Source organism: Aythya fuligula, chromosome 3 (assembly GCF_009819795.1).
Source record: "Aythya fuligula isolate bAytFul2 chromosome 3, bAytFul2.pri, whole genome shotgun sequence".
NCBI lineage: Eukaryota > Metazoa > Chordata > Aves > Anseriformes > Anatidae > Aythya > Aythya fuligula.
The window spans coordinates 118,035,384-118,052,908 of NC_045561.1; the positions used below are offsets into that span (position 1 = coordinate 118,035,384).

Genomic DNA, 17,525 nt, shown 5'->3' on the forward strand with positions numbered 1-17,525 from the left:
TGCCCAGCCCCAACCAGGGACACCGAGCCCCTTCTCTGGTCCCCGAGGGCTGGGCACCTCCACTGCACGCACGTCGGGGCTGAGCACACACCATTTGGCTCTGCTGGAAGAAAGGTTTTTATTGAGATCTTGGCTTGGACGGGAGACATTTGGGGCGGGCACATTTTGGGGGGACAGGGAGTGACCACGAGGAGTGGTTTCCAGGCACCACAGAGCCCTGCCAGCTCGCAGATCAGAGCCAGCCCCCATCAGAGGGCACAGACCAGAGCTGGGGGCGCAGCCACTGAGGACCGTGAGCTTTTGGGGTGTCCTGAGAGCCCCAAAGTCAGTAGAACACCTTTTCCAGGTAGGTGTTCAGGAACATCCCCGTGGGGTCCAGCTTCTCGCGGACAGAGCAGAATTTGGGGAAGGCCGGGTACATCTTCTCAAAGTCCTTCCTGGTGCAGCTGTGGGCCTGGGGGGAGAGAAAAAAAGAGGGGGCTGCCCGTGGGTACAGCCTGCCAGGAAGCCCCCCTGGGTAAAGCCACACACGGAGGGGCTGCACTGCATCTCCTCGGGGCACCCATCTCCCTCTGGGGCTCTCCTCTGAGCCTCTCCCAGCTGCAAAACCCCCACCAAGAGACAGAAGGACCCCCCCCGAAATGTGAGGACACTTCTACCTTTGCCCAGTGCGGTCTCCCACCGTACTTCTTCATGATGCCCTCGTAGGTCAGCCAGTAGTTGAGCCGGGGCACGTTCTTCCCGTAGGGCCTGAGGGACAGGCAGGGGGGATATCATCGGGGGCCGTGGAGGGGATCGCACACCCTCCCCCAAAAAATGCTCCCCCAGGGGAGAAGGGCAACCCCAGGGACCCGTTGCTGGCTTTTTGGCCAGCACCAAGAGATGGAAACGCTCTTGGAACCATCACGGCTGTGCCCAAGGCCAGGCTGGATGGGGCTGGGGGCAGCCTGGGCTGGGGGCAGGGGTCGTGCCCATGGCAGGGGGTGGCACTGGGGGGCTCTGAGGGCCCTGCCAGCCCAAACCCCACCGGGTTTCTGTGATTCCATGTGTCCTGGTTTCAGTTAGCACAGAATTAATTTTCTTCCTAGTAGCTGGTGGAATGCTGTGTTTTGGCTTAGAATGAGAAGAGTGCTGATAACACCCCGATGCTTTAATTGTTGCAGAGCAGTGCTTATACTAAGCCAAGGACATCTCAGCCTTTGCTCTGTCCTGCCAACGGGCAGGCTGGGGGGTGCAGTAAGAGCTGGGAGGGGACAGACCCAGGACAGGTGACCCAAACTAGCCAAAGGGGTATTCCATACCATCTGACGTCATGCTAAACAATATATAGGGGTGGCTAGCCGGGGGGAGGGGGCCGGACTGCTCGGGGTTAGGCTGGGCATCGGTCAGCGGGTGGTGAGCAATTGCATTGTGCATCACTTGTTTGTACATACTATTATTACTTTCGTATTATCACCATTGTATCATCATTATTATTATTGTTATTATTATTTTGTTATTTTTTTTTTCCTGTCTTATTAAACTGTCTTTATCTCAACTCACGGGCTTCACTTTCCATCTCTCTCCCCCGTCCCAGAGAGGGAGGGGGGAGGGTGAGCGAACGGCTGCGTGGTGTTTAGCTGCCGGTCGGGTTAAACCACGACACCATGCCACCAGCGTGGTGCTGGCTGAGCTGTGCGCTGCTGGTGGCTGCCTGGGCACGGCTCCTGGTGCTCCCCAGCACAACCCAGGCAGCAGGAGAAGAGAAGAGAAGAGAAGAGAAGAGAAGAGAAGAGAAGAGAAGAGAAGAGAAGAGAAGAGAAGAGAAGAGAAGAGAAGAGAAGAGAAGAGAAGAGAAGAGAAGAGAAGAGAAGAGAAGAGAAGAGAAGAGAAGAGAAGAGAAGAGAAGAGAAGAGAAGAGAAGAGAAGAGAAGAGAAGAGAAGAGAAGAGAAGAGAAGAGAAGAGAAGAGAAGAGAAGAGAAGAGAAGAGAAGAGAAGAGAAGAGAAGAGAAGAGAAGAGAAGAGAAGAGAAGAGAAGAGAAGAGAAGAGAAGAGAAGAGAAGAGAAGAGAAGAGAAGAGAAGAGAAGAGAAGAGAAGAGAAAGAGAAGAGAAGAGAAGAGAAGAGAAGAGAAGAGAAGAGAAGAGAAGAGAAGAGAAGAGAAGAGAAGAGAAGAGAAGAGAAGAGAAGAGAAGAGAAGAGAAGAGAAGAGAAAAGAGAAGAGAAGAGAAGAGAAGAGAAGAGAAGAGAAGAGAAGAGAAGAGAAGAGAAGAGAAGAGAAGAGAAGAGAAGAGAAGAGAAGAGAAGAGAAGAGAAGAGAAGAGAAGAGAAGAGAAGAGAAGAGAAGAGAAGAGAAGAGAAGAGAAGAGAAGAGAAGAGAAGAGAAGAGAAGAGAAGAGAAGAGAAGAGAAGAGAAGAGAAGACGCTCAGCTCACCTGTACATGATGATGTTCATGTAGCAGCTGTCCCGCTGGAAGCAGGGACTCAGCCAGATCCCGTCCCCCCGAGCGAAGCGCACCTCCACGGGGTAGTGGGCCACCATCTTCGGGTTGTTCTCCAGGGCGGCCTTCAGCTCCAGCAGGGCTTCCTTCGTCTTCTCACTGCCCAGAAGTGGCACAGTTAACGCCAGATCCCTTTGGGTTCAACCCCCCCAGCTCCATCCCTGGCCCCATGCTAACTCAGGGCACGTCCCAGCACCCCCCTCCCATCGCTGTGCGCCCCGGGATGTGGTGTGACATGGAATTGGTGGCCCGGGACAAGGGTGGCAAATGTCCCCGTGCTATGCTTGAAGCTGGAAATGGTGCCACCAGCCAGGAGCCTTTCCCCGTGGCCTTGCTCCTGCTCCGTGCACCATGAGCTGGGGCAGAGCCCGGGCAGGGGACGGCGTTTGGGGTTTTGGGGTGGCCTGCGGAGCCCTTTACATGGGGATGGCCCAGTCCTGCACGTGCTGCTTGAAGCGACACTCGTAGTTGAAGATCTTGTAGCTGACGGCAACGTTCTCCACCCGGGAGCTGAAGAGGAGCCAGAAGAAGAAGCGGTTGATCCAGCACACCAAGCTGGGCACGAAGGTGCTGCGGGGGGAGAGCGGGAGGTGAGACCCCGGTGCCAGGGCAGGGAGGCAGATGAGGAGCCCCAAATCTCATCCCAGGGGTGCTGGGCAAAAGGGAGCCACCCTGGGGCTCAGGGCTTTTTTAGCTAAAAGCTCTCTCTCTGCTGCAAACCCTCGGCACGCTGCTCCTGCTGTGTGCACACGAGAGGGCAGTGCAGCCCCAAGCATCAGCCCCAGCCCTGCTGCTCCTGCACAGGAACCATCTAGGAGGGGAGCAGGGAGCCTTCCTCATCCTCTTCCTCCCAGGGGTGGCTGGATGGGGTGCTGAGGGACACAGCCCTGCCCTGCCACCATCCCGGGGACACCCGGCAGCACAGATCTTCACGCAGAGGTGCAGGGGACGGAGCTGGATGAGGAAAAAAAAATGGAGAAAACCCACCCAAATCCTGAGTGCTGCCCGGATGGTGCCCTTACCTGATCCAGAGCAGGAACTCCAGCAGGTAGTAGCCAACGGCATAATCCCAAAACCAGCTGGCGGAGGAAGAGGGGGGCTGCAAAGCCAAGCAGAGGATGATGATGATGGTCATTAGGGATGTGCAAGGACAGCATCCTTCCCCACCCCACTGGGGAGCATGGGTTTGGAGAAGGGCACCCCAGAACCCCCAGATCTCCGTCCCCTGAGGAAATAGGGCCAGAAAATCCAAAATCCAGTCCCAGAAGGAGAGCAGGATTTGGGAGAGGGGTGCTGAGGGCTTGCAGAGCCCCAGCTGTGGCCGTGCCGAGGGATGCGGCTTTGGGCACGTCTCCAAACTCCCCTTCTGCCTTCCTGCTGGGGCCCGGCAGCACCTGCCTTGTTGGTGGGGTCCTGGTAGATGACGCTGACGTTCTCGCTGTGCGGGAACCACAGGAATCGGAAATATTGGGATCTCTTCAGGTGGTCCTCCAGGTGATCCAGCACCTGCAGCAACCAGAGGGAACGGGGCCTGGAGGGAGCCGGGACGCACACACAGCCGGGATGTGCGGCGCGGCCCCATCCCAGAGGTGTCCCCTGCTCCGAATGCAGAGTCACCAAATTATTCATAAAGACACAAAAAGGAGCTTTAGGAAAAGCAGCTCTTTAAAGACACCGTGGGCGAGCTGCCTGCTGGCAGCCGAGGACAGCGAGGAGCGGGGAGGCGCAGAGGTGACAGCCGGGACGATGCCGGTGACGGGGCTGGGGGTGGCTGCAGCCCCAGGACAAACTCGGCTTTGCCCCAGGGACAAGGAAAACGAAATCCCCAAGGAAATTTTTGCCTGACCCAGCAGCTCCTGCAGAAATGGGCAGGCACACCAGCCCTCGTCCCTGCTCTGTGCAAGGATGGCGAGGACGCGTGCTCGCCCTGGGCACGGTGCTCTCAGCTGGGGCTCCATCACCTTTCAAGCAGCCTCCCCGTCCCCAGCTCCTCTCCCCTCCTCTCCTCCTCTATCACTTCCAGCCTCACAGAAAGGCTCAAAGACAACCCGGAGGCTTTGCTCCAGGAATTCACTCGACATAAAGGGGGAAGCGTGCAGGGAGCAGTGACCCACGGACGTAACCCCGGGGAGGTCAGGGCTGCTCGCTTCCAGATGGGCCCTTGGTATTAACGAGCTATTAATCAGCAGGCTGGGCTGTTTTAGCACCCAGCACTTTGCTGTGACCCCTCCGTAAGGTTACGGCCATCGTGCACTCGCGTGGTGCTGGTGGGACGGCAATTAGTGTTAATTAACAACCGAACGCTGCTGCCATCAGCTGCACATCTGCACTGCTCGCAGAGCCACGAGCTTGCTCCAAGGAGGTCCCAACGCAGCCCGTTTTCTGGCTGGAAAAATCCTTATTTCCAGCTCCTTGCCTCCCCACGGGAACAGAGGGTTGTGCAAGCAGAGGCAGGAGCCACAACCATGCGTTTTGACCCCCTCGGTGTAAGGAACAAGTGCACCGAGGAGCTAAAACAAGTGGTGGAAAGTAGGGTGCAGCGGGCAGCAGCGCTTTGCAGCCTTCCCAAGGTGATCCTGCTTGTCTTCCCGAGCCAAAAATAAATAAATAAATAAAAAAGCAAATTGCCAGCAGGGCGACCTTTAAAATGTGCGCCTTTGATCCCTCTGATAGAACCAGATCGCTCTGAAGAAAATAAAGCCGTCGGCTTTGTAGGCTAATTGCAGCAGAGCCGAGGGCAGCGAGCTGGCCGGGAGTCCTTGGGGACGCTGCCGGCCGCCTGGGCTGGAGGCAGAGGTTGGCAGCGGAAATCTTTGCGCTGTTACGTGGCCAACACACGCAACGGAGATGGCCCTGGAGCACGAAGAGACCCCGGGGGATTTGCTGAGCTTCGCTTCCCTCCCGGAACAAACCCCTCTGCTGAGCAAAGGCCGGGTCAGAGCACGCTGCTTGCCTTGTGCTGTCCATCAGAGCAAAGCCGGAGAGCCGGGGAGCACGGGGAGCTCGTGGTTTGGGGGAGGAGGTGGGTGCTGAGCCTCCCCCGTTGCCTGTACCCCCCTGGGAGATCATTTTCCACGCACCAAGGGCAACGCCAGCCCAGGAGGGACCAGGTCAGGCCCTGCACTGCGAGGGGATGCACAAAGATTTGGGCACCGGGTGGCCGTGGGGGACCTGGGCTTGAGGGATGCGCCCCAAGGATCTGGGACACGTTTACACGGGACACACCACGGGGCTCGGGGGGCCTCAGGTGTGCCACAAACCCCCCTTGTCCGCGCCTTGATCCCGGTCACCACGGGCAGCCAGAGCAGCTGGGAGTATTCCAGGGATGGAGAGGATCACGAGGCCAGGAAAGAAGGCATGCAGATCTTACATAACCACAAATCCAAGCCCGGCTCCTCTGACACATATATTATTTGCAACGTCTTAGATAACTCGGGCTTAAATATTTCAGGCAACCTGCTCCCTTGCCATTATTCTCTTCCGCTTCGCTGGGCCGCTCGACATGAAAGCCCGGAGATCTGGAAGCGAGCGAGGAGCAGCGACGACGGGGGATTGATAATGGCATTAATATTTATAGATTGCATTCCTGCTTCGCCCTCCTGACAGCCCCGAGGGACGGGGAAAGACACGCCGGCCCCGCGGGGCCGAGGGCATGCCCTCAGCCTGGCCCCTGCTCGGCACAAGGCTCCAGCTCCTCGCTAAAAGGCAGATTAGGAGGTGTAAAAGCTTCCTCCGGCTGGCACCCCGCCGTTGCTCAAGGTGAGATTTGTCCTTAGGAGAGCTCCAGGGCAGTGCCAAGCCACCCTGCACACCCCTGGTGCCCCGGGGGGAACGGGGAGGGCACGCTGTGGCTGGTCCAGGTGTCTCCAGAGGCACCTTCCAACCTCGGCCACTTGGAGATTCTGTGAGATTTGGGCTGAGGAGAGGTGCCCGAGCCTGGCTGAGGATGAAGCCACGATTTTCTGGCAGACCCTGCCACATTGAAGTGTATTAAAACAGGGAACTCTCTGCCACGGCACACCGGGGCAGCCGCAAGCGCTTCCCAGATAAGACACTCCCGAGCCACGAAAACACAAACTTGTGGCTTCTGCAGCTGCAAACACCTGCAAGGAGCTCGCTGCGGGCTGCCAGGGCACACTGAGAAATATCTCCAGGGGTTGCTGTGCTCCTCCAGCTTCCCTGACTGCCTCCTGGGCTAAACGAAGCCCTGCAGTGCTGCAGCAGTGGTGACAGCAGGCAGGAGGAGACGCCAGGGGACGTGCACGGATCTCCCCGTCCTCTTCCTGGCACTTTTCGAGGGCCACCGGGTTGCTTAGGATTGGGATTTACAAAGCCACCCCTGCAGGAACACGTTCAATTCACACTCCTGGAGGTGCTCGAGCCACCCCAACGGGGCGCTGAATAATTCAGCCCTCAAAGCATTACGGGCGGCACTTCTCCGAGCCTTGCTGATCAATCCTGCAGCGAATCCTGCTGTTTTGGTCCAAGCAGCATCCATTTTTCATGAGCCCAGCTCAACCAAGTTCTGTGCCGTCGTTGGCCAGGGCTGGAACTGGGCCTTTGGGACTGGGAACTGGGATGAGATAACGGCTGGAGGTGCTGCTGAGGTTGACGCACCAGCGGGGGTGTCAGGCCTCGCAGGAGGACAAAGACGACCAGAAGCTGACTCAAATCCAAGCTCCAGGAGCGTTTTGCTTTCCATCACCACTGTTTTTTTCCTTCCTGCTGGATGCTGTGCCTCGGTTTCCCCATCCAGCAAGGTAACTCCTTCCAGCGAGCCCCGTGGTGTTGGGAGGCCACCAGGACTCCCAAGGGTCTACGTGCAGGTGGTGCTGTGCTCTTGATTTTAGCCCCCAGTGACGGGGGTGACCTGGGACACGCTCGGAGCCAACCATGGGGTGCTCAGCACCCGATTGAGGAGCTCGCCCCATCCAACATCCCGGCACCACGGGGGTGGGAGGGCTCTGAGGAAACGCAGCCAGCAGTTAGGAGGAGTTCATATAATGGCAGAAATGGGGAAAGTCGGTTTTGATGTGTTCCCAGGAGGAAAGGGTTCCTCGGAATTGCTCTCCAAAAATGCCCACGGGGCCTTCAAAAGGCTTTCTGAAGGATCTGTCTGCATCACTCCCACCGTAGCAGGGTCTCAGGGCCGTGCCAGACCCTGATCTATGAAAGACCAGGTCAAAACCCTCCTCAGGAGGTCTTCTCCACTGGGGGGGTCCCAGATGGGGCAGCCACCAGTGCCATACACCCCAGTTGAGGTGATTGGGACCTTTGGTAAGATGGAGACAGCTGAGGCCAGTAGTTTGCCAACATGGGAAATCATTTAAAGGGAGTTTTCCACTGTGGGGCTCCATGCAGCTCTGTGGCTGGGTGCTGAGAAGGGATTTCTTATCCCCAGCGTGGTTCCTCTCACATTCAGCTCCAAAAAAAAAAGATTTAAAGCCTGGGAGATGGAGAACCCAATCCCAAAACCAGGCAGCTCTCACACACGAGAAGGGCTGGAGGTAAGACTGAGAGCACAAGGTGCTCTAGGACCATTTCAGGTGGCCCGTCCTTCGCTGGGAGAAGCGAGGTTGTGTGCAGGGGACAAGCCAGGACCCCAGGGGCTGAGTCAGGCCGGGATAAGTGATGCTGAGAAGCGAGGATGATGCTGCAGAGCCACAGCCTCCTTTTCTCCAGGCTGAGCAGCTTCACCCCTGTGCCTTCCCCTGCGGCTCTCCCCTCTTGCCCGGCTCCCCTCTGCCCATTTCTCCTGCCGGGAGCTTTGCCCAGCCCCACGGAGCCCTACCTCAGTGAGGGTGGAAGGGAAAGCCACCTCGTGCAGGTGGAACTGGGGCACGCACTGGAAGGTGACGGTGAGCACGACGCCCAGGCAGCCGAGGTGCAGGCGGGCGGCCTGGAAGATGTCCGAATTGACGGACTCGGAGCACTCCAGGACGTCCCCCGAGGCCGTCAGCAGCGAGAGAGCTACGACCTGCCATGAGGAGAGGAGAGCCATCAGCAAGCACTCGACCTGGTGTCCCGTCACCGGCCCCGAATCTCGCATCCACCCCAAATCTCACGGCTGGGGGCTGCACCAGGGTGATCTCTGCTGAGCCAGGCCCTACCAGCCCCAATCCTGCCCCCTCTGATGTGGTGGCATAAAAGGATCCTGCTCTCCCTGGGGATGCCAGGAAAAGCCATGAGCTGAAGAAATAAATCTCCCCCAAGTGACTTTACCTCTCCACACCCATTAGTGGGGTCACCGTACAGGTTTTGAGCTAGGAGCGGGGCATTTTCATAACTGTCTAGTTAAAAACCAACCTGGGCACTGCAGAGAGTTGGTTTGGGGGTGAGCTCCAATATTAGGACTGCTTTTCCTTCGGTACAAACTATTTTGTTGGGTTACAGGACCATAAAGCATAGGGACAGAGGAGCCTGGGGCTGGATCATGGTGTTTTAGGGTCCCGGGGAATGAGCTGGGCTGGCCTGTGGGGGGGATATGGGGACTCTGCTCACAGCAGCACCCCAGGGGCAGGGTCCGTTCTGGGTCAGGCTGACCAGCCCCAGAGCAGGGATGATCCCCAGAGGCACCGGTCGATGTCCCTGCATCGAAACCATCCCCTGGGTCTCACCTGGGTGGGGAGGATGCCGTGCTTGATCCCGGTGTTGTGCGTCCCCGTCCCAATCACACCGGCTGCTGCCACCTCGGAAACAGCTCCCAGACTGCGGGCAAAGGGGCTGGGTGAGCACCTCAGCCTCCTCCTCGGGACAGCAGACATCCCAAAGCAACACAAGGAGAGGATTCTCCCACACCCCTTCTAGGATATTCCAACGTTTGATTGCCATTTGCTGTCAAAAACTCATTTCCAGCCCGATTTCACCGACCATCAGCCTCCTTTGGCCTCCTAGAGCTGCCTGTTGTTGGCCTCCACCCCGTTCAAAGGAGAGGAGCTCTCATCTTATTCATGGAATCACAGAATCCTGGACTGGTTTTGGTTGGAAGGGACCTTAAAGCCCACCTGGTTCCAGCCCCCTGCCATGGGCACGACCCCTGCCCCCAGCCCAGGCTGCCCCCAGCCCCATCCAGCCTGGCCTTGGGCACCCCCAGGGCTGGGGCACCCGCAGCTCCTGTGGCAGCCTGAAACAGGAAGGATTTCCTCCTAATTTCTAACCTAAACCTGCCCTCTCTCATCCTTTTTAGGGTTGGGGAGCAGCGTTTTCCTTCATGACACAGAACACACCAGGCTGGGGGTGAAGCAGGAGAAATATCAGTGTGGGGTGAAGGCTGCCCTCATCCTGCTCCGAGGCAGGATCAGCTCCTCCATTTTGGGGTTTTGCATTCTGCAGGACCCCAGCAGAAACCAGATCCCAAAGCAAAAAGCCCCGTTCTGCTGTAAAAGCTCTCCAAGCAGCCCCGATTTGCTGTGTCCCACCATTTGACCCGGGGCAAGGACGGCCACCTGGGGGACACCCAGGAGCAGCCCCACACGTGTCCCACTCACTTGGCCAGGGCCAGCCCGTGCTTGCTCAGCTCCACATTCAGATCCGAGAGGAAGATGCCGCCTTCCACCGTCACCTGCTGCTTCTCCTTGTCCACCTGCAAGGGACGGGCACGGGGACGGGCAGAAGAGGAGCTCCCCAAGGCACGCTGCTCCTCCCGAGGCAACAGGAGAGCTCCATCCTGAGCTGCTGCCCCTCTCAAACCTCCTCCCAGCCCCAAAAATCACCCAACCCAATGGTGGCACCGGTTCCTGCCCTGCTCCTGGTGCCTCACGGGCATCCCCTCTCCCTCGCCAGGCTCGTGGCAGTCAGCAGACAGCCCCAGCGAAGCGGATCAGCCCTGCCCCGCCAGCTCCTGCTACAAGGACAGCTTCTGGCTCCGTGCTGCTCGCCCTGCTTCTGGCAGGCAGAAGCTGTCGGGGGGAGCCCTGCCTTCGTTAATTGTTGCTGTTAATTACCAGTAATGATCCAGAGCTCAGAATCTGCCGCTACGGTCAGGATGTCTGCATCCTTGGCTGCACACACACACATGCAGGCATGCAGAAACACACGCATGTAGATGCACACACACAGTGTTTGTAACCAGCTGGCCATGCAGCCCCAGTAAGAGCCCAGTAAGAGCCCAGTAAGAGCCCAGTGCTCCCTGCTCCCCCGAGGTCTGGGTGCAGAGCACAGACCCCCAGCGGTCCTCATTCTCCCCGAGGTGCTCAGGACGTGATCCAGAGCCCCCGAGCAAGAGCTGTGCCCTTCACAGCATCATCGGAGGGAGCAATCCTCCTCCCTGCTGTGGGGACATTTCCCACCCGACACAGACGTGGACCCAGGGACCACGGACACCCAGATGGGTGCCAAAAGCACCTCTCCAAGCTTGCATCCAGCACGCCAGGAAAGGCTGAGCTGCCAGAGGGCTCCTGTCCACCAGCCGACAGGGCTGTGATGAGGACAAGGGGCTGAGGTTATGCCCCAAGGAACGCATCCCAGGAAGACGTCTTCAGTTCCTTGTAGCTTTATAGCTGCTCCATACGCTTCCCGTGCACAGGGAATGCTTTTTTTTGGGGGGGGAAATGCCCATTCCCCAGTCTCGTAGCAGCATTTTCAGGGGTTGCTTTAGGAAAACTCCCCTCTCATCCCCTGCCCCAGGTGTGGTGGTGCCAGTGCAATGCCCAGCCACCCCAAAAATGGCTCAGGACCACCTGGCCCAACGCAGATCTCACCTTGAGGATCCTGTTCATCTTCCCCATCTGGATCATGAAGTCGTCGGTGCAGGCGATGTCGGAAGGCGAGTGGCCGCCCCCCACCACCTTCACCCTCTTGCCCCGCTGCCGGGCCATCTCCAGGATCTGCGGAGGACACAGGGAGAAGGGCAGAGACCCCGACCTCCGCCCTCACCTCCGACACCACCTTTACACTCAAAATTCACCCGCTGGGGTTGAAAAATTCCCCCCCCAGAGCCCAGATCCCTCTTGATGCAGCCCTCGGGACCACCCCAAAATGGTGATAACCCATCGGGGCACCCTGTGGGGCCGCAGTTTTTCCCTGCCTGCTTTCTCCCGGTGCCTGCCCCTTACCTCCCGGACCTCCTCCACCGAGGTGGGCTGGAAGTAGAGCTCCGGGCAGGAGCCATAGGTTTTGGCCCAGTTCTGGAACCTGACTCCTCCTTGGCCGTGAACCTGGAAAAACCAAATCCAAGAAATGAAGCAGTGCCCCCCAGAAACCCCCCCAATGCCCTCCACACAGCCCCATTTCCCCATCAAAGCCCCTCTTCCCGGGGCCAGGTTCCCCAAGGCCTGGCCCTTTGGGGTCTCAGGGGTCACCCCGAATCCATGGGGTCCCAATGGTGACGTGAACAGGCCACTGGGCCTGCTGCAGCCACCCAGGCCCATACTGGGGACATTATGGACATAAATACACATGGAGCCTTGCCCTCCCTCTTCGTGTGACCCTTCTGGGGACATATATATGGACATAAATACATATGGAGGCCTGCCCATCCCATTTCCATGGCCTCTTCTCCTCTGCTCTGCTTCCCCCTGCCCGTGGCCGGCCTGGATGGGGCTTGGGCAAGGAAGGAGCTGATATGGGGCCAGGAACCGAGCCCCAGAGGAGATGGTGAAGGAATTATTTACGATTAGGGTGGTGAGGCCCTGGCGGAGGCTGCCCCAAGGAGCTGCGGGTGCCCCATCCCTGGGGGTGCCCAAGGCCAGGCTGGATGGGGCTGGGGGCAGCCTGGGCAGGGGGCTGGAAGGAGGTGATTTTTTCGGGTCCCTTCCAACCCAAACCACTCCAGGATTCAGTGATTCCATGCTCCGTGCTGCCCCAGCAGACGTGTCCCAGCTCAGCACCCTCACCATCCTCTGCCTCCTTCCTTGTGTCCCTTCTCCTACCCCCCCTCGTCTCATTTTCCTTCCATCCCTCTCTCCGATGCGTTCATCTCCTGTGCAAAGACCCCAAATCTGGCCAAACCGCCCCAAGAAGCAGCAGGGGCTCTCCCAGGGGGGTCCCAGCCCCTGCCACCCCAATGCCCCCTTCCCAATGTCCCAATCCCTCCCCCGAAGGCTTTGCAGATCTCCCAAAAGGAGATCAGAGCCCTCGGGGCAAGGAGGCTGCCTGAGTTCACAGGGAGAGGGAATGGGCAGGATCAGAAGTCTGTGGGTTAGGAAAAAATAGAAAAAAAAAAATAGGAAAAAAAAAAAAAAGGAAAAAAATAGAAAAAATCAGAAATCTGCGGGTTAGAAAAAAACCACTAGAAAAAACATTCCTGCTCAGCAGCCGGAGCCTGACCTTATTTCGTAGGAATCTGCTGCCTTCCCTCCCCCCTCTCCTGATAAACCTTCCTTGTTTCTCGTCTCATCATTTAATTTGCTATTAAATCCCCGTCGAAGGTCGCAATAAATAAAGCCCTTCACACGCCTGCACCTCCCTCCCCACCCCGAGCGATTGGAAATCCACCCCCCAGCTGGGTGGGCTCCCCCCTTACCATGCTGCCGGCCTCCTGGAGCTGCTGCTGGAGGTGGGGGGACGTGGGGGTGATGTGGGGCGGCGATGTGGGGTGACGAGGATGGGTGATGTGGGGCGATGCAGGGCGGCGATGCAGGGCGATGATGCGGGGCGATGATTCGGGGCGATGGGGGGCAGCGATGTGGGGTGATGTAGGGCGATATAGGGTGATGTAGGGTGATATAGGGCGATGTGGGGCTGCTCCTGCTGCCTGGGTTGGTGAGCAGCTGCTCCGCAAGCCTGGGGTCAATGAGTAACAGCCCCGCACCCAGCTCTGCAGGGGGAGGAGAGGGGCTGCGCCCTTCGCCCCAGGCAGGTGGGGGGGAGCCGGGCTCGTCCTACAGGGCTGCTGCGAACCCTGGGGCTCTGGGAGGAGATTCCTCCATGTGAAGGCACGGCATTCCCTGGAGCAGCAGTCGAAAGGGGCAATAGGGAAAAATCCTGCCACGTCTGGGGGCTGTGTGATACCCGGCGGTGTGTGCATGGGGAGCCAGGTTTGGCCTCCAGCATCGCCTCTCCACGTGCACTGGGGTTCTTCCACCACACCTCACACGCTCACCGTGCACCCGAAACTCGCTCCCCGTGAGCAGAAGGGGTGGCAGGACCTGAGCAGGGGCTGGCAGCAGCTCCCCCGTCGCCCCTTTTCATCTGAAGGACGGATGGGCGAGCGAGGAGCGGCGCTTGCACGGCGAGGCTGCGCTTTGGTGATAAGAAAGCTGGCCCCTCATTAAGGGAGGATGATAACGAGTCACCCGCGCTGCCAGCACCCGCAGCAAGGTGACCCACGGGGGGGCTCAGGCAGGGAGCGCTGCGTCTGCAGGACGCCCTGGGACACCCGTCCCTTCCCGCACACAATTATTAATAGGGGAAAATTGCTGCTTAATTACAGAGCAGGAGGAGCCTGCGATGGACCCCGCACCCAGAGCTCTCCACGGGTCCCCACGTCTCCCTTCAAAGCTCCTTGGCCTGCCGGCCATCCCGAGCCCCCGCCGCTCTTCTCCTGCCTGCATTAGAGCAAATTAATGAGTAATTCGCCCACACATCTTCCTGCCCGCATCGGCGCCCGGGGAATGGGGCAGCTGATTGGGGTCAGACCCCTCCGCGCCGGCCCAGCTAACAGCTCTGGGGCCAAGTGCTGCACCAGCAGGCGCAAAGGTCAGCAGAGCCTCCAAAAACAGCCCGGGGGATTATTCATTAACAGCGCAGCTGCGGGGTGCACATGTGGCTCCCCCCAGCCTGGGTCTCTGCACGCTTTTGGCACCCAGGGGGGTGACCCAGCTTGGGTCAGTTTACCACTGAGCCGCAGGGAATCCTTTGATTAAATAAATAAATCAATAAATGAACAAGGGGAGGGGGCTGTTGCATTTTGCCAGCTGGTAAAGCTGTTTGTGATTTATTATTATTTTTTTTTGAGTGTCTTTGTGAATCAGGAAAGGGTTGGGTGGGATGGGAGCTGCCCAGGCATGCCGCGTCTCCCTCCTGGAGCAATTGCTGCAGAGCTTGGCTTGGGTGCTGCTGCTGCAGACCCCGGGCAGGGCAGGATTCAATCCCCTTGGGTTTATCTCCTCCTCTGCCCCGGGGCCGGGCAGTGCCTGCAGACAGGAGCCGCTGCGGCGCCTCTGCAGCTGCTGGCACAGCCCCGGGGTCCTGCTCCGGGCCGCTCTCCAAAAGCTTATTTTCAGGAAACCTGCAAAAATTTCCGACCTTTGCAGCTGTTTTCCTCACGGTCACATCTCATTCGCACATTGCAACGTGTCCCCAAATTGCAGAGCGTCCCCAAATTGCAACGTGTTCTCAAATTGCAACGTGTTCCCAAATTGCAATGCGTCCCCAAATTGCAATTCATCCCCAAATTGCAACGTGTCCCCAAATTGCAACGTGTCCCCAAATTGCACCACGTCCCCAAATTGCAATGCATCCCCAAATTGCAACGTGTCCCCAAATTGCACCACCTTCCCAAATTGCAAAGCGCTCCCAAATCAGAGAGAATCGGGGAATCAGGGAATCATTTCGGTTGCACCACGCTCCCGAACTGCAATACGTTCCCAACTTGCACCACGTTCCCACGCTGCGACATGTTCCCCAATTGCACCACGGTCCCAAATTGCACCTGGGGGCAGCGGGGTTTGCCCAAACTGCTGGCTCGTGGCTGGAGCACGCGAGGGGGCTGCCAGAGCCGCGACCCCCCCCGTGCAGACGGGGTCTGGGGCTTGGCTTTGCCGCAGAGCTCTCCGCGGGTCTGGGAGGTGAGAGTGATTTGAGCACTGGCAGCAAGTGGCTGCTTTTCTTTTTTTTCCCTCCTTCTTGCTTGTCCATTTAAAAATAAAAGATAAAATTGAATTATGGGCGGCTTTTATTCTTTATTTTTTGCCTCTCCGCCTCCGAGGACTTCATCCTCTTTCTCCTTCCCCCTGATAATTGCTTTATTCGTGCTGTATCAGTGGGATGGGGCCCTTGGACCTGTGTCACCTGCTGTGGGGAGCTGGGTTTTGGGGCTGTCCCAGGGGGGCTGTGACCCTGTACACACACCAGGACCCCCCTGTGCCCCCTGTGGATCAACGGCCCTGCTGCCAGCCCCCTGTCTGCCCCGCTGCGTTCGGGGAGAAGCCGATTAAAGGCAGAAGAAAAAAAATAAAAGGATTAAAACCCATTTATAGGGGACAAGGGGACGAGGGGAGCCAGCCCCAAAGCCTGGTTTGTGAGGCTGTGGCTGCCCTTCGCACTTTGCCCAGCACCGTGGCACCCTCCCGAGGGGCAAAACCCCGCTGGGAGATGGAGCCAGGCCCCGCAGGGTTACCCGAGCTTCCCCAAAGCAGCCCCCAGGGTTGGAATTTAACAGCGCCGAGGGCTGAGCCTTGGCTGGGGGCTTGGGGGCAGCCTGAGCCGTGCCCCAAAGCGCCTGTGGTTCGCTGCTTCCCCCTGCAGAGTCAATATTTTTCACTGCAGGCTCATTTCTAAGGAGAAATCAGAGGAAATGTGCATTTTCCAGCCCACCCCTGGCATGCGTGGGGCAGGCGCATCCCCAAAACACCTGCACCCCGCGCCCCGGTGCATGCGCCCCATGCCCACGTGGGTCCCGGGGGGGACCAAAAAAAAAACAAACAACAGGGAATAAATAATGGGAATCCCAGCTTAAATTCCCATGCACGGGGACAAATCTGGCACGAGGCTGAGGGGCAGGTGGCGAGGTGCAAGGCCGGGCGGGGGTGGCCTGAAACCACCACCCAAGCGGTGCACAAATCCCTCCCCCGGCTGGATTTATTCTTTGCCAAGGCCAAACTGCTGAGTCTCCGCTCTCCCAGGGCCACGCAATGATTTTTCTTCTCGATACTAATATACTTTTTTTTTTTTTTTTTTTTTTTTTTCCCCTTGTTCTTGAAGGTTTGGATTTATGGAGCAGGAACCGCAAAGATTTTTCTCTTCTGAAGCCGGCCTTTTGTGAGCTGCCCCTCGTGCCGAGGCAATTTCTTTCAAGCCTCTGCTCCTTGAATCAAGGACTTGAAACCCCCCCCTGGCTTCTTCCTCACATTTTCTGCTTTCTTGATGCTTTGGTGACCCCCCCGAGGAGCTGGATTTTGGCCGTGGGGCATTACGAGGACGTGGCTGGTTCGACGCCTTCATCAGTGCTCACCAAAACATTGTGGATCCATTTCGGGGTGCTTCTTCCCACCCCAGCCCAGCTGAAGCCTTCCAACCTGCCTGTCCCCCCCCTAACCTGGCCGCTCAAACCCCGGTGTGGGGGCTCGGTGCCCTGCAGCCCCCCCCAAAAAAACCCTGTGATGCAAACCCGAGGGCTCCCAGCACCTTTCTGGGGGCGTTTGCATGGCTCTGGATGGGGTCCCCTGGGCTCACCACCACCCTGCCCCACATCTCCTTAGGGTCTGGGGGCTGTGGGGTGCCTCTGCGCTGGGGGGGTCGCTCTGGGCTAACCCCATCCACCCGTCTGCAGAGCGTCAGAGCTCCCCAAGTGTGCCGAGGATGCGTGCGCCCAGGGGACCTCGGATGCGTGCACCCAAGGGACCCAAAGATGCCCGCACCCATGGGGCTGAAGGCTGCAGGAGAGGGGTCAGGGAGCCTGGGTTGGAATTCAGGGCGAGGGGGCTGCCAGAGCGATGCCTTGCTTTGGATTTTGGGGGGTGTTTATACGGTGTGCAGTGAGGGAAAGGGGCTCGGGAGCCATACCTGGGGTGGGTGTGGGACCTGGGCACGGTGCGCTTGCAGCTCCAGAGCCCCCCGATGGGTGCAAGCACCCAGGGAGGGGACTGCACGTGGGGCTGGGGGGCTCCCTGTGCCCCTCGGGCTGCGTTCTGCTCTCCTGCAAACGCCTCCAAAAAAAAAAGTGACGAAGCCAGCCCCGGTGCCAGCTCTGGGGCCCGTTTGGCAGCGCCCGCCTCGCGCTGCAGGCACGGCCCCGGCTGCCTGGGCAGGCTCTGGGCGCCTCTCCCGGCTTTTATATCCCAGCAGCAGCCTCCAAAACAGCTCAGGAAGCCAGCAGGATGGGGAGAGGAAGAGAGCCAGAGCTCGCTGGGGGATTTACGGGGAGCCGGAGGGAGCGGCTGGGGG

General features: G+C 58.5%; 1 protein-coding gene across 1 annotated transcript; it reads right to left on the reverse strand.

The window, feature by feature from the left end:
* Positions 1-325: 325 nt before the first annotated feature.
* On the reverse strand, positions 326-15,039 carry LOC116487527 (L-gulonolactone oxidase-like). The gene is made up of 12 exons (XM_032184525.1): positions 15,004-15,039; positions 11,534-11,635; positions 11,180-11,305; positions 9,968-10,062; positions 9,098-9,188; positions 8,272-8,457; positions 3,879-3,986; positions 3,503-3,579; positions 2,901-3,050; positions 2,415-2,579; positions 660-750; positions 326-454 (listed from the first exon to the last, which is right to left on the reverse strand). The coding sequence occupies exons 1-12, from the start codon at positions 15,037-15,039 to the stop codon at positions 326-328; spliced, it is 1,356 nt and encodes a 451-aa protein (XP_032040416.1).
* Positions 15,040-17,525: the final 2,486 nt, after the last annotated feature.

What these genes read in the sequence shown, in the direction of transcription:
- LOC116487527 (XM_032184525.1), bottom strand. Translation starts at nt 15,039, where the DNA reads ATGTCGCAGCGTGGGAACGTGGTGCAAGTTGGGAAC. An exon ending in AGATGAACAGGATCCTCAAG is followed by an intron (nt 10,063 to 11,179) that starts GTGAGATCTGCG and finishes CGTCCCTTGCAG; the next exon opens with GTGGACAAGGAGAAGCAGCA. An exon ending in CACGGGCTGGCCCTGGCCAA is followed by an intron (nt 9,189 to 9,967) that starts GTGAGTGGGACA and finishes CTTTGCCCGCAG; the next exon opens with TCTGGGAGCTGTTTCCGAGG.